The sequence below is a fragment of the Tasmannia lanceolata genome, unplaced genomic scaffold (assembly GCF_043159265.1).
Source record: "Tasmannia lanceolata isolate RefF3 unplaced genomic scaffold, GAP_Taslan_0.1 ptg000020l, whole genome shotgun sequence".
NCBI classification, from domain to species: Eukaryota; Viridiplantae; Streptophyta; class Magnoliopsida; order Canellales; family Winteraceae; genus Tasmannia; species Tasmannia lanceolata.
In genome coordinates this window covers 2351693-2377696 of record NW_027518697.1, presented here as the reverse complement: position 1 = coordinate 2377696, position 26004 = coordinate 2351693, and the positions used below count along the sequence as shown (strand labels likewise).

The following is a 26004-nucleotide window of genomic DNA, read 5'->3' as shown; positions in this document are numbered from 1 at the left end:
TGTATATCGCCTCATGATGATCTACAAGATGAACGGCCTTGATGGCACGTACACGTTCCCAGTTGGGACCCAAAAATAGATTGTTTGGATTGATCCAGACGGTACCTTTGCATTGGTCTAGATGATGGGCCCATGCCGGAGCCCGAAGGCTGTTCGCATGTCAGGTAATGGGACCCGTTTCTCCCACCAATGACCCATTTTTTGGGGTTTTAATGCGTGTCGTCTAGCTTTACCGGTCAACTAAAGTCAATGGAACAGTATCTGAATGAATGGCTTGCTGTTTCTTCAAAGAAATGAAATATCATTGATTAGGGTCTTTAGAGGAAACCATGGGTTTTTTTAAGGGAAATGTTATAAACACTACTGTATTTTGTTGAGGGCACGCCTCACTTTATTAAATGTACGGTATGGCCAGCACCATAAGATGATCCAAACCGTCCATTAGATGGGCCATAGCCTAAATAGGTTGTTCCCCAGAAATTATTTCCATAGGTTGATCCTAACCCTCCGATCTAAAGATGGTTAGGATCAACCCTCTAACATCAGATCGGATGGCTAGGATCAACCTATGGAAATGATTTTTGGGGTACAACCTATTTAGGCTGTTGCCCATCTAATGGACGGTTTGGATCATCCTATGGTGCGAAACACGAGGACTTCGCAGGAGATCACCCATCTTAGTACTACCTTCATCCTGCTCTCTTCTGATTGCTCTCTATGGCTATACTCTTTTATGACGTAGGGACAACCGTGTTTTGATAATAAGGGCGAACTCAACTTATCGCATGTTCATTAACCAGCTGTCAAAGGCTGCTGACAGCCTTTTGGAAATTTTAGCACCTCCTTAAACCATATCAGACAAGGTAAGTTGGCACTTATTATCAAAACATGGTTGTTCTTATGCCATTTCTACTGATATTGACATTACCATTTACCAGCACACACTCAGCTTATCTTTTCTTTTTTAATCTGCTTTTGAGAGCTTTTTGGGAACTGTAATAACCTTTGACAACTGTTTAGAAAAAAGAACAGACAAGCCCAGTTTATACAATTATTAAAACATGGTACTGCCAACAGTAGTATTTTCATGCTATTATATCAAGGGATTTGCTACGCATGAGCGCAGAAGGCATTTCGCTGCTGGGCTCTTGCATGTGAAAGCAGCCACCTCAGATGGATTAAATGAATATGACAAAATCTAAGCCTGTGTGGCGCTCTCACATGCAACAGCCCAGCCACGAAATACCTTCTGCGATGGTGCCTAGCAAATCCCTTACACCAATGTAGTTATTAATTTCTAATTATTACTAAAAATTAAAAAAGTTTCTCTTGCACATCAACACTATTCTAAACTGCTTGAATTAAGGCCACTTAATCACTGAATAGAATTGTCTAATGGTTGCAAATTTTCAATTTCTAACATGGCCCATCCTTACAAAAAAAATATGGATAGTTTGGATCATCTAACCATAAATTAATCACGAAAAAATACTGGCGAGAAAAAGTACAAAAAAAAAAATTAAAAAATGAAATAAATAAATAGAGGTTGAAAAAAGGGAATATAAGCCTCTACAGATCAAAGGGTTAGAATGATCATAAGAAGATGATTTTTTACTCATGTTCTATCTACGGTGGGGTTGGTTTGACAGTCCAAAATCCAAATATGTGGGCCCCACCTGTGTTTTTCGTTGCCAAAATAGAGTTTTTATATGGTGTAAGCCCGTTTAGTCCACTATTTTTTAAAACGCATTGTACGTGAAATACAGGTCTGACAACCCAAGATGGGGGTGAATTGGTCAATTAGAAAGTTTAGGCTTAATTAGGTGAAGATTAAACATTCTAATCAAGTGCATTTACTAACCCATGTTTAATTAAAAGTTATAAGTTAGGGTTAGAGTTTATCAATCACCACATGTGCAATAGAAGGAGAGGAAGAGAAAAAGAGACAATGAACACAAGATTTATAGTGGTTCGGTCTATCACAAGACCTACTCCATTCTTCACGTTCACGCGCGAGTTTCACTATCTCGGTCCTCCTTCAAGGCCGGATCAGTGAGCCATCTACAATGACCAAGCTTTTCCTTTCTCAAGGGCCAAAGCGTAGGTCCTCCTTCAAGGCCGGATCACGAAGCCTTCGGCGAGGGGACACACCCTCATATGCCGGATTCACTATTCTTAACGGGCCGAATCAGAGACCCTCATCTTTACTTTTCTTACCAGGCCGAAGAGAAGACCCTTAAATATGAAGAACAAAAAGAAAATAAAAACTCTCAATGCCTCTTAATAGGCGGATTACAACTTTGTATAGCTCACAATCACTCCAAGAAAATACAAATGTAAAGCCCTATAGAGTGGCTCTTGAAAGAATGTGGAAATACAAGCTCAGAGAGGTTTTTGCTTTTGATTTGAAAGATGAAGCTCAAAGAGAAATGTGATTTGATCAATGTCAAATGTTCAAAAGCTTGTTCAGATAGGTTTTAATCATGTATATATAGTGTATTTGAAAATATGACCGCTTGGGGGTAAAACCGTAAAAAACTGGGTTGAAAAAATCAACATGCGAAAGCTCCAATGGCTAGTTTGCCCGACCGTCGTGGTTGACCGAGCTATTGCGGTCTCCCGCCCCTATCGGGCGCCATTTTTTATTTTCAAATATCTTACCGTCGCGGTCGACCGGCCCCATGGCGGTCACCCGGCGAGGTCAACATGTTTGCTCAAAAATTCGGCTCAAAAACCTATCTCGGTCAACCGACCCACGGAGGTCACCCGCCCAAATCATGATGGATTGTTCCTGGATTTCTAAGGACACCTCCGCGGTCGCCCGGCTTGACCCAGTCGACTGGCCCGATAAAATTTAGCAAGTGCTGAATTTTCAGCTACCTTGCAACGGTCGCCCGGGATACCCCCGGTCGATCGGACCTGGTAAAAATTCCATTTTTACTTTAAAACTCAGGGGCTTTTGGGCCATAGTCTTTGGGCTTAAGTCCTAAGTTTTCAAAACATATTTTTTGGTGTGTTGATGGTTTTCAAAGATGTAAAATGTTAAGTATAAAAATTATTTGAAAACCTTTTGAAAGTGCATTTAAACATAAAATCAAGAGGCCTCCAAATACATTCTAATAGTGTGTACCATTGAGTCTTCTTGGAATGTCTTTGCTCCTTTGCAATTCATTGAACTTCTTCAGCTTGTGAGTAAACTTCTTGACCTTGTCTTGGCTCTTGCGACTTGTCCTCCAATCTTCAATGCATGTTGAGGTACATGAGGTGTCACCAATGGCTAGTTCATCTCCAAGCTCCTTCTTGACACTTGATAGGCAACTTGTGGGATCTTCATGTTGAGCTTCTTGACTTGAACATCTTCAAATGAGGATGTCTCCAATATAGGTGCAAGCTCTTGGTTCCTTTGCTCTTTGATCCATAAGTCATGTGTTGTGAAGAGTTGTGTAATGACGATAATGACATAAAATTCCTGTATACAACACAACACCTCAAAGCAACACATTAATCTATAAATGCTAATCAATTTGGTTTACTAGCATCAGAACAAGAATGTAAGGTGAATGATTAAACCCATGGGAACCCTTGGGCTTACAGTACGCCTTACACTGGAGGATGATCCAAACCGTCCATTTGATGGGCCACAACGTAAACAGGTCCCAAAACATTCCTATAGGAAGATCCTAACCTTTCGATCTATAAAGGAACCACAAATTATGGAAACCTCTATATATCGGAGGGCTGGGATCAACCTATGGTAATGATTTGTGGGGCAAAACCTATTTACTTATGGCCAATCAAATGGACGGTTTTGATCATCATATGGACGTACAATACTTTTTGAAAAGGGAAATGATAAACGCACCCCTTTTCATCCCTTGGGACACCCAGCAGCAGTGTACGTGGCAATCAGGTCCACTAATTCTTCTGACGTGAAGTGCCCCTTTGCAGCCATTGATACACTGCTGTAAGGTGTCCCAAGTGATGAAAAGGGGTGCATTTATCATTTTCCTTTTGAAAAATAGTTTCTCTATAGATCGGAAGGCTGGGATCATCCTATGGTAATAATTTAGGGATTTTTGCCGATTAGTCCCTACATGGCAAAATAATTGCTTATTAGTCCCTAAGAAAAGCATTTAGCTGGACAGTCCTACTTTTAGAAAATATTTGCTCCCTAAAACTCACAAACTTCATTTTTCTCCATTAAAAACTTTATAATGGCAAATTTACCCCCTCCCCAACCCATTTAATCCCTTTTAGCGTTTTTGGATTTACCTTCCAATATTTTCGGAAAAAAAAACTAGGAAATAAGCGATAATATTATCTCTTCCAATATTGACTTTCCCTTTGACATTCTCCTTCTTCTTCTCCTAAGATTAGAGGCCAAACCCTATTTCTTATTCCCAAAACAAAACTAAAACCCTACCGTATTAAAACCAGTGGCTGTGATCAAGAACACCGAGACCTCCAACTGCCTTGAGATATGCAAAAAACATCCAAATCGATCGGTCACATTTACACCTCCTTTATTTTCAATATGGCATCCCATTTTAGAAGTGTTTTCCTACTTTTAAATTGGTTTGTAAGAGATTTTTAAAACTGCATCTCTTTTAAATACAAGATGGATTAGTGCTTATCTTACAAAATGCCTTCTACTTAGGCCCCGTTGGATTGTAGGAATTTTATTAGAAAAGTTCGGAAAGGAAAAAATATATAAAATTTCTTATTTCTTACACATAAAAAAAAGATAAGTTAAACCAACCCTATTCAATTTTACAGTTATGGATCTTCAGTTTATGATGTACCGGGCGTATTTAGATTATATATATATATATATATATATATATATAGAAAACATTTCCTACACACTTGTGTAGGTAAGTTACCTACACACTAGCTTAAAATACAGTGGGGGCACAAATTAGTCCATTTTGTTGAGGGCACTCCTCACTTTATTAAATGTACGGTATGGCCAGCATCATAAGATGATCCAAACCGTCAATTAGATGGGCCATAGCCTAAATAGGTTGTTCCCCAGAAATTATTTCCATAGGTTGATCCTAACCCTCCGATCTAAAGATGGTTAGGATCAACCCTCTAACATCAGATCGGATGGCTAGGATCAACCTATGGAAATGATTTTTGGGGTACAACCTATTTAGGCTGTTGCCCATCTAATGGACGGTTTGGATCATCCTATGGTGCGAAACACGAGGACTTCGCAGGAGATCACCCATCTTAGTACTACCTTCGCCCAAGCACTGCTCTGCTCTCTTCTTATTGTTCTCTATGGCTATACTCTTTTATGACGTAGGGACAACCGTGTTTTGATAATAAGGGCGAACTCAACTTATCGCATGTTCATTAACCAGCTGTCAAAGGCTGCTGACAGCCTTTTGGAAATTTTAGCACCTCCTTAAACCATATCAGACAAGGTAAGTTGGCACTTATTATCAAAACATGGTTGTTCTTATGCCATTTCTACTGATATTGACATTACCATTTACCAGCACACACTCAGCTTATCTTTTCTTTTTTCATCTGCTTTTGAGAGCTTTTTGGGAACTGTAATAACCTTTGACAACTGTTTAGAAAAAAGAACAGACAAGCCCAGTTTATACAATTATTAAAACATGGTACTGCCAACAGTAGTATTTTCATGCTATTATATCAAGGGATTTGCTACGCATGAGCGCAGAAGGCATTTCGCTGCTGGGCTCTTGCATGTGAAAGCAGCCACCTCAGATGGATTAAATGAATATGACAAAATCTAAGCCTGTGTGGCGCTCTCACATGCAACAGCCCAGCCACAAAATGCCTTCTGCGATGGTGCCTAGCAAATCCCTTACACCAATGTAGTTATTAATTTCTAATTATTACTAAAAATTAAAAAAGTTTCTCTTGCACATCAACACTATTCTAAACTGCTTGAATTAAGGCCACTTAATCACTGAATAGAATTGTCTAATGGTTGCAAATTTTCAATTTCTAACATGACCCATCCTTACAAAAAAAAATATGGATAGTTTGGATCATCTAACCATAAATTAATCACGAAAAAATACTGGCGAGAAAAAGTACAAAAAAATAATAATAATAAAAAATAAATAAATAGAGGTTGAAAAAAGGGAATATAAGCCTCTACAGATCAAAGGGTTAGAATGATCATAGGAAGATGATTTTTTACTCATGTTCTATCTACGGTGGGGTTGGTTTGACAGTCCAAAATCCAAATATGTGGGCCCCACCTGTGTTTTTTGTTGCCAAAATAGAGTTTTTATATGGTGTAAGCCCGTTTAGTCCACTATTTTTTAAAACGCATTGTACGTAAAATACAGGTGTGACAACCCAAGATGGGGTGAATTGGTCAATTAGAAAGTTTAGGCTTAATTAGGGGAAGATTAAACATTCTAATCAAGTGCATTTACTAACCCATGTTTAATTAAAAGTCATAAGTTAGGGTTAGAGTTTACCAATCACCACACGTGCAATAGAAGGAGAGGAAGAGAAAAAGAGACAATGAACACAAGATTTATAGTGGTTCGGTCTATCACAAGACATACTCCTCTTCACGTTCACGCGCGAGTTTCACTATCTCGGTCCTCCTTCAAGGCGGGATCAATGAGCCATCTACAATGACCAAGCTTTTCCTTTCTAAAGGGCCAAAGCGTAGGCCCATCTACACGAAGCTTTCAGCGAGGGGACACACCCTCATATGCCGGATTCACTATTCTTAACGGGCCGAATCAGAAACCCTTATCTTCACTTTTCTTGCCAGGTCGAAGAGAAGACCCTTAAATATGAAGAACAAAAAGAAAATAAAAACTCTCAATGCCTCTTAATAGGCGGATTACAACTTTGTATAGCTCACAATCACTCCAAGAAAATACAAATGTAAAGCCCTATAGAGTGCTTCTTGAAAGAATGTGGGAATACAAGCTCAAAGAGGTTTTTGCTTTTGATTTGAAAGATGAAGCTCAAAGAGAAATGTGATTTGATCATTCTCAAATGTTCAAAAGCTTGTTCAGATAGGTTTTAATCATGTATATATAGTGTATTTGAAAATATGACCGCTTGGGCGTAAAACCGTAAAAAACTGGGTTGAAAAAGTCAACCTGCGAAAGCCCCAATGGCTAGTTTGCCCGACCGTCGCGGTTGACCGAGCTACTGCGGTCTCCCGTCCCTATCGGGCGCCATTTTTTATTTTCAAATATCTTACCGTCGCGGTCGACCGGCCCCATGGCGGTCGCCCGGCGAGGTCAACCTGTTTGCTCAAAAACCTATCTCGGTCAACCGACCCACGGAGGTCACCCGCCCAAATCATGATGGATTGTTCCTAGATTTCTAAGGACACCTCCTTGGTGGCCCGGCTTGACCCAGTCGACTGGCCCGATAAAATTTAGCAAGTGCTGGATTTTCAGCTACCTTGCCGCAGTCGCCCGGGATACCCCCGGTCGACCGAACCTGGTAAAAATTTCATTTTTACTTTAAAACTCAGGGGCTTTTGGGCCATGGTCTTTGGGCTTAAGTCCTAAGTTTTCAAAACACATTTTTTTTTGTGTTGATGGTTTTCAAAGATGTAAAATGTTAAGTATAAAAACTATTTGAAAACCTTTTGAAAGTACATTTAAACATAAAATCAAGATGCCTCCAAATACATTCTAATAATGTGTACCATTCAGTCTTCTTGGAATGTCTTTGCTCCTTTGCAATTCCTTGAACTTCTTCAGCTTGTGAGTAAACTTCTTGACCTTGTCTTGGCCCTTGTGACTTGTCCTCCAATCTTCAATGCATGTTGAGGTACATGAGGTGTCACCAATGGCTAGTTCATCTCCAAGCTCCTTCTTGACACTTGATAGGCAACTTGTGGGATCTTCATGTTGAGCTTCTTGACTTGAACATGAGGATGTCTCCAATATAGGTGCAAGCTCTTGGTTCCTTTGCTCCTTGATCCATAAGTCATGTGTTGTGAAGAGTTGTGTAATGACGATAATGACATAAAATTCCTGTATGTAGCACAACACCTCAAAGCAACACATTAATCCATAAATGCTAATCAATTTGGTTTACTAGCATCAGAACAAGAATGTAAGGTGAATGATTAAACTCATGGGAACCCTCGGGCTTACAGTACGCCTTACACCGGAGGATGATCCAAACCGTCCATTTGATGGGCCACAACGTAAACAGGTCCCAAAACATTCCTATAGGAAGATCCTAACCTTTCGATCTATAGAGGAACCACAAATTATGGAAACCTCTATATATCGGAGGGCTGGGATCAACCTATGGTAATGATTTGTGGGGCAAAACCTATTTACTTATGGCCAATCAAATGGACGGTTTTGATCATCATATGGTGTAAGACGTACAATACTTTTTGAAAAGGGAAATGATAAACACACCCCTTTTCATCACTTGGGACACCCAGCAGCAGTGTACGTGGCAATCAGGTCCACTAATTCTTCTGACGTGAAGTGCCCCTCTGCAGCCATTGATACACTGCTGTAAGGTGTCCCAAGTGATGAAAAGGGGTGCATTTATCATTTTCCTTTTGAAAAATAGTTTCTCTATAGATCGGAAGGCTGGGATCATCCTATGGTAATAATTTAGGGATTTTTGCCGATTAGTCCCTACATGGCAAAATAATTGCTTATTAGTCCCTAAGAAAAGCATTTAGCTGGACAGTCCTACTTTTAGAAAATATTTGCTCCCTAAAAGTCACAAACTTCATTTTTCTCCATTAAAAGCTTTATAATGGCAAATTTACCCCCTCCCCAACCCATTTAATCACTTTTAGCATTTTTGGATTTCCCTTTCAATATTTTCGGAAAAAAAACTAGGAAATAAGCGACAATATTATCTCTTCCAATATTGACTTTCCCTTTGACATTCTCCTTCTTCTTCTCCTAAGATTAGAGGCCAAACCCTATTTCTTATTCCCAAAACAAAACTAAAACCCTACCGTATTAAAACCAGTGGCTGTGATCAAGAACACCGAGACCTCCAACTGCCTTGAGATATGCAAAAAACATCCAAATCGATCGGTCATATTTACACCTCCTTTATTTTCAATATGGCATCCCATTTTAGAAGTGTTTTCCTACTTTTAAATTGGTTTGTAAGAGATTTTTAAAACTGCATCTCTTTTAAATACAAGATGGATTAGTGCTTATCTTACAAAATGCCTTCTACTTAGGCCCCGTTGGATTGTAGGAATTTTATTAGAAAAGTTCGGAAAGGAAAAAAAATATAAAATTTCTTATTTCTTACACATAAAAAAAAGATAAGTTAAACCAACCCTATTCAATTTTACAGTTATGGATCTTCAGTTTATGATGTACCGCGTGTATATATATATATATAAAACATTTCCTACACACTTGTGTGGGTAAGTTACCTACACACTAGCTTAAAATACAGTGGGGGCACAAATTAGTCCATTTTTTGCCTCCATAGTTTGAATGGTTAGGATGATCCTATGGATCTGATTTTTTGTGGACACCTTATCTATGTGAGGACCATTCAAATGAATGTTTTGGATCACCCAAACAATATGGGCCCCCACTGTATTTTAAGGTGGTGTGTAGGCAACTTACCTACACAAGTGTGTAGGAAATGTTCTCTCATATATATATATATATATATATATATATATATATATATATGAGAGAAAGTGTAACTACAATACGTGTAGCTAACTTAGCTACACCAATGGCTTAAAATACAGTGGGCCCCACATTGTTTGGGTGATGCAAACCATTCATTTGATGAGCCCTCACATAGATAGGGTGTGCCCAAAAAATCAGCTCCATAGGATCATCCCAACCCTACGATTTGTGGAGGCAAAAATGGACGTGTAAAAACCTTCACAAATCTGTCCATTTTTGCCTCCATAGTTTGAAGGGTTGAGATCGTCCAATGGAGCTGATTTTTTGGGCACACCCTATCAATGTGAGGTCCTATCAAATGAATAGTTTGGATCACCCAAATAATGTGGGCCCACTGTATTTTAAGCCATCGGTGTAGCTAAGTAAGCTACACTATATAAAATCTAAATACGTGCTGTATCAGAGAAAAACGGCGGGGGATTGAAGCGATTCTTAATAGGGAAAATGACCAAATGAAAGGACTTTCTACTGACTATGACATATGAAGAGGGGAGACTTGAAAATAACCAATCTATAGTGATGGTGACTAGTTTGCAAGGGTTTAGGACAAAAATACCCTCATTTTTAAGATACCGTCACCTCTCTCTCTCTCTCTCTCATGGGATGATCCCAACCATCAATTAGAGGGTCACAATTCCTCTCTCTTTCTCTCTCATGGGATGATCCCAACAGTCCATTAGAGGGCTCTCTCTCTCTCTCTCTCGCGTGGGATGATCCCAACCGTCCATTAGAGGGCCCCAATGCCCCCCTCTCTCTCATGGGATGATCCCAACCGTCCATTAAAGGGCCACAATGCCCCCCTCTCTCTCATGGGAAGATCCTAACCGTCTATTAGAGGGCCACAATTCCTCTCTCTTTCTCTCTCGTGGGATGATCCCAACAGTCCATTGGAGGGCCACAATGCCCCCCTCTCTCTCTCTCTCGTGGGATGATCCCAACCGTCCATTAGAGGGCCCCAATGCCCCCCTCTCTCTCATGGGATGATCCCAACCGTCCATTAAAGGGCCACAATGCCCCCCTCTCTCTCATGGGATGATCCCAACCGTCTATTAGAGGGTCACAATGCCCCTCTCTCTCTCATGGGATGATCCCAACCGTCCATTAGAGGGCCACAATGCCCTCTTTCTCTCATGGGATGATCCCAACCGTCCATTAGAGGGTCACAATGCCCCTCAGGTTCGTGCACCTCTCTCCGGTATCCTCTTATTCTGAGTGAACCTCCTCTCACAGGTTGGTAGTCTCTCCCTTTCAGTTGTTTAAACCCCTAATTTTTTTAGAAATCTATGGTTTAAAGCCTTAAAGTTTGGTTTAAACCCCTAATTTTTCCCAAAATTTTCACAGATTATTGGTTTAAACCTCCAAGTTTGGTTTAGAAATTTAGTTTAGAAAACCCTATATTTTCCCAAATTAGTTGAGAAAACCGTATATTTTGGAAAATCAGTTTAGAAAACTCTATAATTTTCCCAAATCAGTTTAGACTCAAACCAATAAGTTAGGGTTGGTACTCTCTCTCTTTCAGTTTGGAAAATCAGCAACTAAAACCCGAATTTTTTTTTTAGAAATCTATGGTTTAAAGCCCTAAAGTTTGGTTATGTTTTTTAGAAATATATGGTTTAAAGTCGTAAAGTTTTGTTTGAACCCCTAATTTCTTACAATTGTATGGTTTAGAGCCCTAAAGTTTGGTTTAAACCCCTAATTGCTTCCAATTTTTTCACAATTTTTTTTCGACCCACAATTACGGGCAACTTCTTCCCGCCGATGTATTCAAATGATACCGCATCCTTTACAAAGCCGTCGACGTGTAAGATAAAAGAAGCTCTTCGTTCTACCGTTCTTCTGTTTACACAAAATTAAACCATTGTCAAAATAACCAATTGAAAAAAAATCATTCCAATTAACAAGTAAAGCAGACATTTTAGAATTATGCACAACTTCAACCACTACTAAATCTCCATAAAATAACATAAACCACTACTAAGACAATTCGGACCACTTTTAAACACTCTAGACCACTACTAAGTCATGACAAGGAAATATGAACCACTGCTTACCCTATATAAACCACTTATAAATTCTATAAACCACTGTTAAGCCAATATAAACCACTTATAAACACTCTAAACCATTGGTAATCCTAAATAAACAACTTATAAACACTCTAAAGCCATTGGTAAGTCTATATAAACCACTTATAAACACTCTAAACCACTGATAGGGTTATATAAACCACTTATAAACACTATAAACCACTGATAAGCCACTCTAAAACCATTGGTAAGTCTATATAAGCCACTTCTTACCCTGTATAAACCATGTATAAACACTCTAAACCACTGATAAGCCTACATAAACCACTTATAAACAGTCTAAACCACTGATAGGCTTATATAAACCACTGTTTACCCTATATAAACCAGTTGTAAAAACTCTAAACTACTGATAAACCTATATAAACCACTTACAAACACTATAAACTACTTCTTACCCTGTATAAACCATGTATAAACACTCTAAACCACTGATAAGCCTACATAAACCACTTATAAACAGTCTAAACCACTGATAGGCTTATATAAGCCACTGTTTACCCTATATAAACCAGTTGTAAACACTCTAAACCACTGATAAGCTTATATAAACCACTTATAAACACTATAAACTACTTCTTACCCTGTATAAACCAATGATAAACACTCTAAACCACTGATAAGCCTACATAAACCACTTATAAACACTCTAAATCACTAATAGGCTTATATAAACCACTGTTTACCCTATATAAACCAGTTGTAAACACTCTAAACCACTTATAAGCCTATATAAACCACTTATAAACACTATAAACTACTGCTCACCCTGTATAAATCATTTATAAATCCTTATAAACCAATTATAAACACTCTAAACAACTGGTAAGCCTTAATAAACCACTAATTACGATTATAAACCACTACGGAGGATTCTTAACCAAAGAAGCTATATAAACCACTTATAAACACCCGCTTCAGTACCGGTTTATGGTAGTGAAATACTGGTTAAACTTAAGAAATTAGTGATTTACAGAAAAATAACAATGATTATAAAGTGTTTAAAGTAATTTAAATAAGATTAAATAGTGATTGAAGGCTTTCTGCAATGGAAGACAGTAGTTTAACATGGAAAACTTTCATTCAAGTTTATAAACATGCCTTATAATGGAAAGAGAGGGGAGATGGGTAAAAATACACACCTTTCCATTAAATGGAAGCTTTCTGCAATGGAATGGTGGTTTCTAGTGAAGATTTTTAAGATTTCCAAATCCAATAACGTTTTTTTCCAATATTTGTTGAAAATGGAGGCGTTGTGCAATGCAATGAAGGGTTAGGAAGGCTTTCACATCTAAAAATGAGGTTTTCAGCAATAGAATGGAGCTTTTGGCATCTAACAATGGAGGTTTTTGGGTTTCAAAAATGGAGGTTTTTGGGTTTTTCATATGTACGTTTTTTTGGTAGGTGGGAGGAAGAAGAAGAAGAGGGAAAAAGGTGGGTTTTGGGATTTGTTTTTCTTTAAATGTAATCATTTCAAAAAGGTGATTTGATAGGGGGAGAGAGAGAGAGTCAAGGGCATTTTAGTCATATGCACTCTTGATTGGTGATTTAGAAAACACCCCTCTTGAAATGTCATAGTCAGTAGAAACCCCTTCTATTTGGTCATTTTCCCTTCTTAATAATATTTATCTGTGCGTGACAGGTCTCCCTTCTCCCAAACTCATTCTGCTTTGTAAAAATGGTACAACCAATCGACAGAGACAGCGATTGGGATTTCCATTTTCGATCACTCTCCTCGAATGCTAGGGATTCAACCGATCCCGCTTCCGATCCATCTCTCCTCCGATCCGTATTCTCTCTCTCTCTCTCTCTCTCTCTCCCGATCTATTATCAGTCTCTTATTTTGTTTCCTATTTTCTATCCAATTCGGTTCTGTACATTTCTCTTTCGCAGGTGAAGAGACTCCACCAACTGTGCAAGGCTGAGAACTCAGAGGAATTGGTAGCTAGGGTTTATCCCCCAATAAACAAGCTCTTCCAACGATCCGTCGCATCTCTCTCTCAGTCTCAGACATCCAATGGCCTTCTCTTGTTGGTGCGATTTCTTTTATTGTCATTCGATTTGCTTTTCTTGAATTGAGGTTTCCGTTTAGTTGCTTGGTTTAGTGTTTGTTCATTTTCTCTCTCTTTGTTTTCTACCATTTTTATATGTCTGTCTTTGATTTCATGTTACCCTCTGTCTGATCTTATCCTTTTTTTTTTCTTAAAGATAAATTTAGTTCATGGAAACAACCTTAAATAACCAAAGCAAGCTATAAAATTTCTTTCCTGCAGCATTTTTGTGTTTGATTTCGGAGTTATTTCATTTCGGGCCCGAGTAAAATTGTGGGCATAGAGACTTGCAATAGAACTTTTTGAAGAAATATAAACTGTAAACTGCCTCAATACTCTGATTTCGAAAGGCTTCTTGTAAACATAGCTATTCAATCTGATTGCTACTGAGTTGATCACCTTTCGGTAAAGATTTAGAAGATTGGTGAACAAATGTTTGTTTGGTCTCTATAGAGTATAGACAGTCCCGTGGAAGGATTTTTTTCGTTCGGCCCGGGCAAATTTGTCCAGCTGGGATTTTTTTGAAGTGAAAGAGTAGCACTATCTTGAACAGCTCAATCACAATGCCCTTCATAGCCATTTAACCACTGAGCCTTGGAGATTTGAACATTTCTATCAATCTCGTTCCGTCATTGGTTTCCTGTTTTTATACATGCCTTTGAGTGACGTCTTAGAATCGAACAAAATATTAGTCAAACACAGTTAACAACTTGAAGGTCTTGACATAAAAAGGCCTGATGTAGTATGATTCTAAAGAGGAGACTCTTCATCTGCATTTGTGAGCATAAAGATTTTCAATAGAGCTATTTGTATCAGTATAACCTGCCTCAATACTCTGATTTCCAAAGGCTTTGTAAACATAGCTATTCAATCTGCTTGCTACTGAGTTGATCACCTTTCGCTAAAAATTTAGAAGATTGCTGAACAAGGGTCCAGTGTCTCTACCATTTTTTTAAAAAGGGTCCAGTGTCTCTATAGACAGCCCCGAGGGAGGATTTTTTCTTTCATTTTTTTACGAATAAATTTACTAGAGACGAGCGAGATACAAAAAAAGGAGATGAAATGTCCTACAAAAATAGCAGAAAGCAAAAGGCAATAGGAAAATTGAACGCCACTCTATAGTTTTATGGATGGGGGCTTCTTGCGCTGTTTTGAAAAGGAGAAAATTTAATAAAGTCACGCTTGTCTTATTGGATGAGAGAGAGAGAGAGAGTCAATATGGGATGGGAAATTTTGATTTTTGTAGTAGTTTTGAATTTTTCATGATCATTTATGTATGGTGATACTTGATTAATTGATTTTACTTGGCATACCTTAACTTCTATCCCAAAAACTTGAGACCTTTTATGCCCGCCAAGAAATAGGTATATTCTTCATCAGAATCGATGTGCACAGTCAAGCAGCAAATGCCTCAAGAATCATTCACATAAGATGAAGAGAGTGGCAACTGGGAGCTTAGTATTGAGGGGTGACCTTGCTAAATGCATCAGCATAACATCATCATAGCGCCTTGATGACATCATCATGGGTGTTGGGTTGTTATGGATTCATAAAGGACTGGTTTGCATTAATAATCCTCATCAAAAACGTCATTGGGGTATTGGGTTGTTGGGGATTTTTCATTGCTGAGTGTTTATTGATGAAGTTTTATGTGTTGATAACTAAAATCTTATGATTTTCCTTTTTTTTTCTGACAGGTCAAATATGATGGTTATCATATCATGTATTCTTTACCTATGAATTACACTTCGGGATCTTCATTTTATAAATACAGTGATTTGTGTGTGTGGTGTGTATGTATATTATATATTATACACACACACACACACACACACACACATAATCTCTCTCTCTCTCTCTCTCTCTCCCCCTATATATATATATTATGGAGGATGCTAATCCTTTTCTTATTTGTTCTACACAGGCCATTCTTCAATTTTTCCTTGATTTCGGAGAGGTGGTTCTTCACGATGCCGATCCTAGTCTAAGGACATTTTTTCGTTCATGCTTGAGCCGGTAATGACTTTCTTATGTCATCCCTAAAGAATTCTTGAACCTAGTCTTTCCAAAGCTGGCAACTTTGAAAGCATCCTTATGTTGTGTCTGATTGCGTTTTGGATTTATCATGCACCATGTTAAAGCTTTGAGTTCCCCTCAAGATGGGAGAACGACTTCTTTAGTTTTATGCAGTTATATATACTTTTATCGAAGAAATTTCAAAAGGTTGAAGATCTTGGAGAATACAGTCCATACTATTATCCTGTTTCATATGTTTTATTCAAGATTTTACAACATGAGTACTGATAAAAAAAACTTATGGAGCAAACTTGATCGAAACTATCCTGGTTATGGGTATATCCTTTCTTAGAATCTGAGTAAAACTCGATTGTTTACTGCAAATAGTCCTCTAGTTACTCTCAGCTTGATCAGCTAGATTGAATTTCTATGGCTTGATCAGCTAGATTGAATTTCTATGGCTTGATCAAGCTATAAGCCGGTACCAGCTTTATTTCAAAATCCCAATTAGAAGAAGGAAGTTGCTCTGTCACCATTCAACAAAAGAAAAGAAAAAGAAAAGATGGAAGTTGCTTTTTGGTTATGCTCAACATTTTTATGGGGTATTTGTTGGGATCAAGTTTAACACACCACTAGACTCTTTTTCTTCCTGCTCTATCAATCCCCGCGATTTTTGTTTTGAGTTGAGTTTCTTAGGGTGGCAATCAAAACAGTACTATCATTAGAACCCACTCTTATTGAACATTTTGAGCTTTTGAGTAAAGTGATATAATTGTCTGCTTCTGGAATGTTTCTGATCAAGTGAGGTGATGGTTATGCATGTACAAAATTTGCATCGTAGGTGAACAATTCCATAAATTTGATTCATTGGGATGGGAACTTGAGCAGAATTAGAATTTTAGTTGATGGGTGGAGATTAGTGTTTTTTATAGGTTTGTCTTTTAGTGTATTTTCAGAGTTATGAAAGGAGTTTTGGTGGAAATAGGATTTGCTTTTAGTGGAATTAGAAAAATGTGATTTTAGTCAAGATTGGTTTAATTGTTTTGGTTCATCAATAAGCCCTCTCGTACATGAATTGAGTTGTAGAGAATAAAGTGTTTTCTCTTGTATTTTAGAAATAAATTTAGGCTCCTGATATTTGCACTACCAAGTTTTAATAATTGCACAGACGCAGCTTGTCTTTTCTGTTTTAATTGGGTTCTGAGAGTTTTTTGGGAACTGTAATAACCTTTGACAGCTGTTTAAATAATAAATGAGTTAGTTCTTATCAAAACATGATAGTGCCAACATCAGTAGCCTAAATTTAATATCCATAAAACTTATGAATTTTATTAAGGGCCCTCAAATGAAGCTATCTGCTAGCAGATTCTTGAATGATCTTTCCAAAAAAAGAAGAAGAAGTAAATAAATAAAAAAGATTCACGAATGATCTAGCTTTTGGAGTTTCCCACTGACATCATGCAGAGTTACTGGACCTACTAAACTACCAATAAACGGATGAGTGCTAGTCCTGATATATAGTATTTATCTGGTCCGTCGGACCAGATAACTTATTTGGTCCGTCGGCCAGAAACACAGTGGTCTCACTTTGTTTGGGTGATTCAAACCATTCATTTGATGGGCCCTGGCATAGATACGGTGTGCCCAAGAAATCAGCTCCATAGGATCATCCTAACCCTTCGATTTGTGGAGGTTAAAAATGAACAGATTTATGAAGGTTTGTAACCGTCCATTTAAACCTCCACACATCTAAGGGTTAGGGTGATCCTATGGAGCTGATTTTTCGGACACACCCTATCTATGTCAGGGCCCATGAAATGAATGGTTTGTATCACCCAAAACAACATGGGCCCCACTCTGTTTCTGGTCGACAGACCAGATAAGTTATCTTGTCGATCTACCAGAAACACTTTTCCAGTTATCTTGTCGATCTACCAGAAACACTTTCCAACTGCCTGATCTTGGGTTGCTTTCTTGCCAATAATTTGACAAAGGGGAACTTCTCGGTTAAATCACTTTTGAAGATCTTGTGCAAGAAGGTTCAGCCACCTTCAAGTAGCTTAGAATTTGTAGTGCTATGGTCCCACCTAAGATTCAAGAGTTTTTTTTTTTGAATGGTGAAAGGTTTCATGGATATAAAAGGAGACCGAGTAGGCCAATACAAAGAGAAGAACAAAGAAGGAATACAATAGAAGAACCCTTTGGGGCACGGGAGAAAGACCTATCTAGGGAGGAAGAAAATCATAGAGCTCCCCCCCCCCCACCCACGCTGGATAGACCCTCTCTAGCCAATCTATCAGCCACGCCATTGGCCGAACGCCTGGCATGAAGAAAAGAGATCTCATAATCGCCCACCCTATCCCGAATCTCGTCGAAGAAAGTAGTAAACCTCCATGGATAAGAGTGGGAGCCTCCGAGCCATCTGATCACATTAAAAGAGTCCCCCTCTATCATCACTTTATTCAAGTCTTCATGCTCTAGAAACTTTATTCCTTGATGGATTGTACGTTCCTCCGCTTCATTGGCGTCTGCATGCCCTATGGGATCCGCAAATGCCCATCTCATAACTCCATGCTCGTCCCTCAACACTCCCCCAATACTAGATGGTCTTGGGTTTCCAATACTAGATTGTTCAAAGTTCAACTTCAAGCCTGGAGCAGGAGGCATCCAATCTTGTACGACCTTAGGTGCAAGCTCTGAATTGACAAATCTCCTTCCACTCATACCATAGCTACAAACCTAAAACATGGAAGGATCTTCACCCAGGATATTATGATGGCTATCACTTTATTATATAGGAAGAGTGATCTCTTTGTGAATCCTCTAAAGGCGCGTGCATTTTGCTCTTTCCGCTACACCCATATTGTTGCTAGAGCCTAGAAGAGCCAAATTCCAAAGGATCTTCCCTTTTTTCCTCCATGGGACATTAGGCCAACTTTCCAATAGATCCATGGGCCTGGGAGGGAATACCCATGAGATTTCAAATCTAGACAATATCCTGCTCCATACCTCTCTTGCCACCTTGCAATGTATGAATAAATGGTCCATTATTTCCCAGGACTCTATGCATAATGCTCAATGTTCTATGATTAACATCTCCCTGGCTTTTAAGAAGTCCATCGTCTGCATTCTTTCAAGGCAAGCCGCCCAACCAAAGGCACATACCCTGGGAGTAGGGGTGTAAACAGATCGAATTCGGAGCGGATATGGCTATATCCGAATTCGATTACAGTATACACTATCCGAATTCGGATTCGGATTTGACGGATATTTAATATCTGTTACCGAATTCGTATCCGCCGGATATTGTTCGAATTCGGATATTATCCGTATCCGTTTATCCGGTAAATTCGAACATTTTATTGCAGCACTTTATCTTTTTTCTCCTTCTTACTCCTCGAATGAATTTTCCAAACCCTAAAACTAGACCTCTACATTCTCTTCACAAAATTAACTCTCAAACCCTAAAATATATGAGATCCTCTTCTTCCTTTTAAAACAAAGTCAGAGAGAGAGAGAGAGAGAGAGGCGGTGGGGATGGATGATGGTGTTGGTAGTTGTCATTGATCTTTGGAGTGTCCTTCTATGATGGAATGGGTTTGGGCTATTTTGAACAAGAGAAGTGGGAGTGCTGATGGTGGAAGATGAAGAGAAATGGGGATGGAGATGGGGATTGGGTTAGAGATGGAGGTGACTAGCGGTGATGGAGGTGGCTGTGAAAAGGTGGAGAGGGGCGGCGGTGGATTTTGGTGGGGTTGGAGGCACCTAGGAATGCCGAAGAGGTGTCTCAGCCTTCTCCTTTCTCCTCTCTCTTGCTTGCTTCTCTTTGCAAACCTTAGAAGTCCCCTATTTTAATTGCATTTTGGGTTTTTTTATAACCCTAAGTTGGAAAATTGATCTGAGCCGTCCATTTACCATTAATGACCTAGATGGGCTTTTTGCTTTAGAATTCTCTAGAAGCTATGCCATCTTCTTTCCAATCACCATCATCCATTTGTCTCTTTCATCTTACAACCCACATTTGTTGCTTCATAAAGAAGCCATGTCAAACTCCAAGAATTCCCTTAAAATGAGAGATTACTTCATTTCCTACCCAAAACACCTTTTGTTTTGTTTTTTTTCTCTAAAAGGAAAATTCACTTTTCTTTTAGAAACAAAAGATAGTGGGTCATTACTAAAAATAAATATTAATGATATTATTAGTAATAAATAAAAATAATTTACTTCTCGGATTCGGATGTTAAACGGATCGGATATACCATTTACCAGATTCGCATCCGCTAAAACGGATTCGGATAATATCCGCTTGAAACGGATTCAGATAATATTCACTTTAAACGGATTCGGATGCGGATGCGGACGGTAATCGAATTTCCGAATATCCATTTACACCCATACCTGGGAGGTGCTTGAATGTTCCAAATTTTGGCTACTTTGCAAGACACAGGGTGATGTACAAGTTGATGGTAAAAGGACTTGACAGAGAATTCTCCAGATGAGTTCCAGATCCAAACCTTTTTGTCCTCACCCATTGACATGATATAGAACCCTTCCAGAGTCTCCATAAATCTACCCACCGCCCCAAGCTCTGTGTTAAAGAAATTCCTTCTTAAGACCGGCATCCATACCACCTTGTTCTCTTTTTTCTCAAAATTCTCCCTAACCAGTCCCTCCTTAGGCGTAGCCAAGGCGAATAGTTCAGGAAAAGTCTCCTTCAAATGGAGGGGAGAGCACCACTTGTCAGGCCAAAATCTGATCTTGTTCTCCGAGTGGAATCTGAATCTAACTCCTCTGAGAAATTTTTGCTTGAACCTCATGATATCACTGTAGGTTTTTTGAATCTGTCCTCGGACTCCCAGTGACCTAGAGAAACCCCATACTTGCTTATAATAACTTTAGCCCCACAATTGTGATTCCTCCTCCCGAAACCACCAAAGCCATTTTACAAGCAAAGCTTGGTTGACATCCTTTAGCCTCCTGATAACAACACTGCCTGCCTTAATGGGTTTACAAACCTCCTCCTAGTGCACCAATTGGATTCCTTGCTTTGCCTCCCACCCCCCGCCCACACACACACACGCACGCACACGCACACGCACACGCACACGCACAAATCTCTTCTAAGATTCAAGATTTTGTCTGGACTGTTCTCTTGAAGAAAATCAACATGCTGGGATGCCTTAGAAGGAGAGGTTTTCTCTTGTCAATAGTTTGCCCTCTTTGAGAAGCTGATGAAGAATAGGTTGAACATATTTTTGTTCAGTTGACTATGGCTAATTGGGGTTCCAATTGGGTCTGGATGAGAATCCTGAAATGGTTTGGTCTAAGTTGGGGCATGCCAATAACTGTTTATGGACCTTTTTGATTCTTGGAACTGTTATAATCTAGGATCGATGGGGAGGACATTAAGACCGATCACTCTCTATGCTGTTTTATTTTTCTGAATTCTTTGGGTAGAAAGAAACCTGAGGACATCTGAAGGAAGCATGACTCCTTTTGGAGTTCTGGTTTGGAGAATAAAGGTGGTGTTAGTTAGTTGGGCCTTTGCCAAAAAGAAATTTTATGGACTGTTTTCTTGGATTTTATATGTGGAATGAATTACTGCAGGGCTTCATTTCCGGGAAAAAGAAATCAGCTAAATGTGGAAAGCTGCTGATCAACATCATAAAATTGAATTTTGATGGATGCTCTATCGGCAACCTGGGTCCAGCAGGAGTGGGAGGAGTGTACTGCAATAGCCAAGGGAATGTGTTTAAAATTTTTTCTGGCCCTGTAGGGAGGACTGACTTGAACTAGACAGAAATCAGATTGTTGGTCGCGGGCAAAAAAATTTCAGGAAAGTGCGACTCCATTAACGTGATTGGATTGGAATCTGGAATGAACTATGGGCTGTGGTGGCTCCTTAGTTTTATGAAACTAGAGAATTGTGCAGGAAGGCACCCTTCTCTTTCTATTCTATTCCTAGGAGCACCAATGATATAGCCGATCGTCTGGTTAAATCTGGCGTTAATCGCCCCTCGATTAATGCTGGACAACCACTGCCCCCCCTGTAAATCCATTTTTCAAGGAAAACACTTCCAAAAATGAACTCTGTGCTGCAAATCAAGACGAGAGAGAAAATTATCAACGATTTGGCCATTTTCACAGCGCTTTGGCAGTTTGTGAGGATATGAGCTCCCTTGTTTTCTTGCGCACGTGTCATGATAAACCATCTCATCTTTTAAAATAAAACGGATTCCCGTTTTGCTAGCAGCTCTCTTTTGTTAAATATATTGTCTGTTATCCTTTTAAAAAAATAAAATGGACAGACTATATTTTCCCATTTAGATTATTATTTCATTCTTTAATTTTTCTGTTAGAAAATATCGATATTAACTGAAGCTTTTGGTAATTTATTCATTTTTATTCTAAATGTAATAGTAAGCAAATACTGACTGATCTGTTGTTTATCGTGTTTTCAGAGAGTTTGCAGACCCTGTTGTTGCTGAGGCTACCCTTGATTTTCTTAACCTGAACAAAGCAAAACTTTTGAGTTCTTTTCCCTCTTTGCTTCCACAGGTATGAAGTGATGTTTTGACCACTTCATGTTGTACCAGCGGTGTATCTTTGTGAGTGATAATACATGGAATTTATTGATTTTTCTCTCAAAAAATTAGTATTTGGCTTTCAGTGCTGGCTGCTAAGAAGCAATATTAGGAATCAGATCAAGTCATCTGACATGTTAATAATATTTTACTTATTATATTCTAATTTCATAAATCATGAAATATTCTCATGCTTTGATGAGAAAATCACAGAATTTTCCATGCGTACGACGAGAGTCCTTACCTATGGAATACGATTGAGAAAGTGCTTACTCTATATGCTTTTTTTTTTTGGAAAATTAGTGCAGTTAATATTTAAGTCCCAAATTTCAGCAGGTTGCTCCTCCATACACTGAAGTTTTAAATTACTTTTTTTAGATTTTTTTTTGCTTTATTGCTTGGCAGCTATGTCCTATGAGATAGATAAAGTAAATGAACATAGACTACATTTTTAATTTGAAAGTTGACTATAGATGGCTGGTGGCAGTCATGTACAATCTAACTTTCTTGGTCTTCTTCTTACTTGGCCTATTGGAAGAACTTAAACTGTATGTAAAGTCAAAGAAAGTTTAAGATGGGGCCTACAATCTTCTACATGAATAATAGAATCGATGATTCCATCTTCCAAGGAGTTACCAACATCTTATGCCACCAAAGAATGTGATGAGAAGCAACATGAATCTTTTGTCCAACAAGTCAGGTAATGTCAGAGGCTTGACTTCTCACTTGCCCCGTGTAATATCATTGAGCTGGTCGACTCTAGCATTCAAAGGTTTGAAACACCCTCACCAATGAGTGGGTTATGGATTAGATGGCAATCAGAGACCTCCATCAAGGTGCACATCTCGGCTTCATTAGATCATTTGGTCCTCAAGGGACACAAGAGTAATCAGCGTCTCACCATTAATAAACCTAACAAACCACTGATACAATCAGCCATCCGGGTTGCCATTAAAATTATTGTGAAAGGTCAACTTTAGTACTCTTCTGTAGAGCTGAAGTTAAGTCTCAGCGTCTCACCATTAATAAACCTAACAAACCACTGATACACTCAGCCTTCCGGGTTGCCATTAAAATTATTGTGAAAGGTCAACTTTAGTACTCTTATGTAGAGCATTGCAGTTGCACTTAACTAAGTGTACAACTAAAAATATTACCAACAATGGTGAAAGTAAAAACCCTTGGTAAAAATTGTTTTCATAACTACAACTAAGTTAAAAAAGGAGATTCCTAAATTCAAGGAAAAGCAAAATAAAAAACTTTAATAAAATGAGAAGCAGTAGAAAAAATGTACAACTAATGTTAAGAAAGAGATTCCTAAATTAAAGGAAAAGTAGACGTTTTAAAGAAACTTTTGCATTGGAAAGAAATGAATCCCCTCCATTTCAAATGAAGGGGAAGTTATGTAACTTCCCATGAAGGAAGAAACGGAGGGATATGGAACCAAAAGTAAGGGAGGTGGTGATAGTTGCCAACTACCCTAAAACATAATTCTATAAAGAGGAAGGACAAAGAAAGAGGAATCATTTTTTTTTTTTGGCGAAAGGCTACGTTCAAGGAGAAGAAGAAGAAGAAGAAGCAGAGATTAAAGAATGAAAAAAAAAAGATCGAGGAGGAGGAGGAGGAGAAGAAGAAGCAGAGAGAAAATAATGGAAAAAAAGAATGAGAAGGAGGAGAAGAAGAACTAGAGACCATTAAAAAAAAAAGAAAAGAAGAAGAACTAGAGAAATGAATGGAAAATGTGAGAAATGTTTTGACTAACTTCTTTATTTTACTTTTGCAATTTCCTTTCATAGAGACTCTTCTCAGAGGAGAAGAAGAAAAAGAACTTCTCTGGGAAGAAGAAAACATTCTTGAAGATTCTCTCTTCCTAGAGATCCAAGAAATGAAGGACTTCCTATGGATAGAAGAAGACATCCTTGAAGATTTCTCTCAGAGTGATCCAAGAAGAAAAAAGGACTCTTCTGGAAAGAAGTAGACCCCCTTTCTCAAACTTCTTCTCCTCCGGGAGATCCAAGAAGAGACTTCCTCTATGCAGACGAAAACTCTTTCCATAAAAAAAGAGAATATGATTTCCTCAGAAAAGATTCAAGAAGTGGATATTAACGAAAGAAAAGGACCATATAAGAAAATCAGATGAGCTTTATCAAGGATCATCAATCTTCGGATTAACACTCCATTAGAGTTGTGGATTGAAATGCCAATGGTTTGCAGGTTATGACACCAACAAATCCGCAAATCATGGCAGCATTCCTTTTCAAGATAGCCTCCCACATGGATCTTGTCATAGATTCTCCCATCAATCACGGACTCGCTTCAGGCGATCATATCTACAAAACAGTGAAAGCCTATCACATTATGGATCGCCGCACCAATCGACTTACAAATCATCATGGCGTTAGATATGCGGGCGATGTTGCCAATATAAGTTATGATCACTACCCCGATTGATCTTGGGATCGTATCTAAAGAAAATTTGTTAAGATTTTCTAATAACTTATCAAATCCTTGTTTATATTATCAGAGGTGTGTTTTTTAGGAAACATAATTAATGATCGTTAGAGATAGATGTGTAGGTAGCCACTAATTTAATAAATATGAACTCATCTGATAATATGCTTGACGTTTGGATTGATTAGTCTCAACTATCGGATTTCTAAAGTTTGTTGTTCTTGAGATCCAACAGTCAGATCAATTTAATCTAGAACAGGATTATCTAGGTTAATTCCAATTGTGAAATTCGAGCCATATTGAAAGGTTGGATTTGAGCTAATTTTTGAAAGCATGCGAAAACTCAATTTCAACCATATTTTTGCCCAATCTTACATAAGAATAAGATTGATTTGGCTTTCCTCCATTCATCGTACTCCATTCTTTGTCCAAATCTCATTAGGTCCCTTCAGAGGTTTGGGAGGAAATTGACAGTGTAGAAGCAATACCACCTTTTATTGAGGGGTGCATATCTTATTAAGTCTAACCTGTAGAATCCCACATCGGAAAGGGAGAGTGAGTTCCCGAGCTATATATGTAGACCCCCCTTTCCCTTTGTAGACGCATTTTAAAACCGGGGAGGGTTGCGACCTAGAATCGGACAATATCTACACAATGGCCTGGGCGTTATAGAATGCTATCAGAGCTGTACCTCCTCCAGTACGATGTGCCAGCGAGGACGCTGAGCCCTAATGGGGTTGGATTGTAGAATCCCACATCGGAAAGGGAGAGTAAGTTTCTAGGCTATATATGTAGACCTCCTCTTTCCCTTTGTAGACGCATTTTAAAATCGGGGAGGGTTGCGACCTTGAACTGGTCAATATCTACACGGTGCCTAGTCCACGCTTTTACTTTATGTTTTTAAAATTTTAGAGATGGTGGTGTATAAATAAATGAGGATTCAGAGATATATTTATGGGAATGTCGGGGAGTGGGTTGTAAGTTCCAATTGGTTAGGGCCATCCATGCGGCCGTAAATCATAGCTGAAGATCGCACCCAAAAGTCACTCAGTGAGACCGGCAGGCATCGAATCGGTTGCTGCCATTTAATAAAAAAGAGTAGTACTCCGGGATCAATGACAATGGTCTCAACTGATTCAAAGTTCTG

The 26004-nt window shown here is 38.7% G+C and overlaps 1 protein-coding gene across 2 annotated transcripts in view; it reads left to right on the top strand.

The window, feature by feature from the left end:
* The first annotated feature begins 10065 nt into the window (after positions 1-10065).
* Positions 10066-26004, top strand: part of LOC143854933 (AP-5 complex subunit zeta-1) — a 39827-nt gene continuing 23888 nt past the window's right edge. For both annotated transcript variants that reach the window (XM_077365073.1, XM_077365072.1), the window contains exons 1-5: positions 10066-10106; positions 13377-13544; positions 13649-13789; positions 15731-15822; positions 22284-22380. In XM_077365073.1, the coding sequence (XP_077221188.1) occupies positions 13434-13544; positions 13649-13789; positions 15731-15822; positions 22284-22380 (441 nt within the window). In that variant the 5' untranslated portion in view covers positions 10066-10106; positions 13377-13433. The remainder of the gene's footprint in view (positions 10107-13376; positions 13545-13648; positions 13790-15730; positions 15823-22283; positions 22381-26004) is intronic.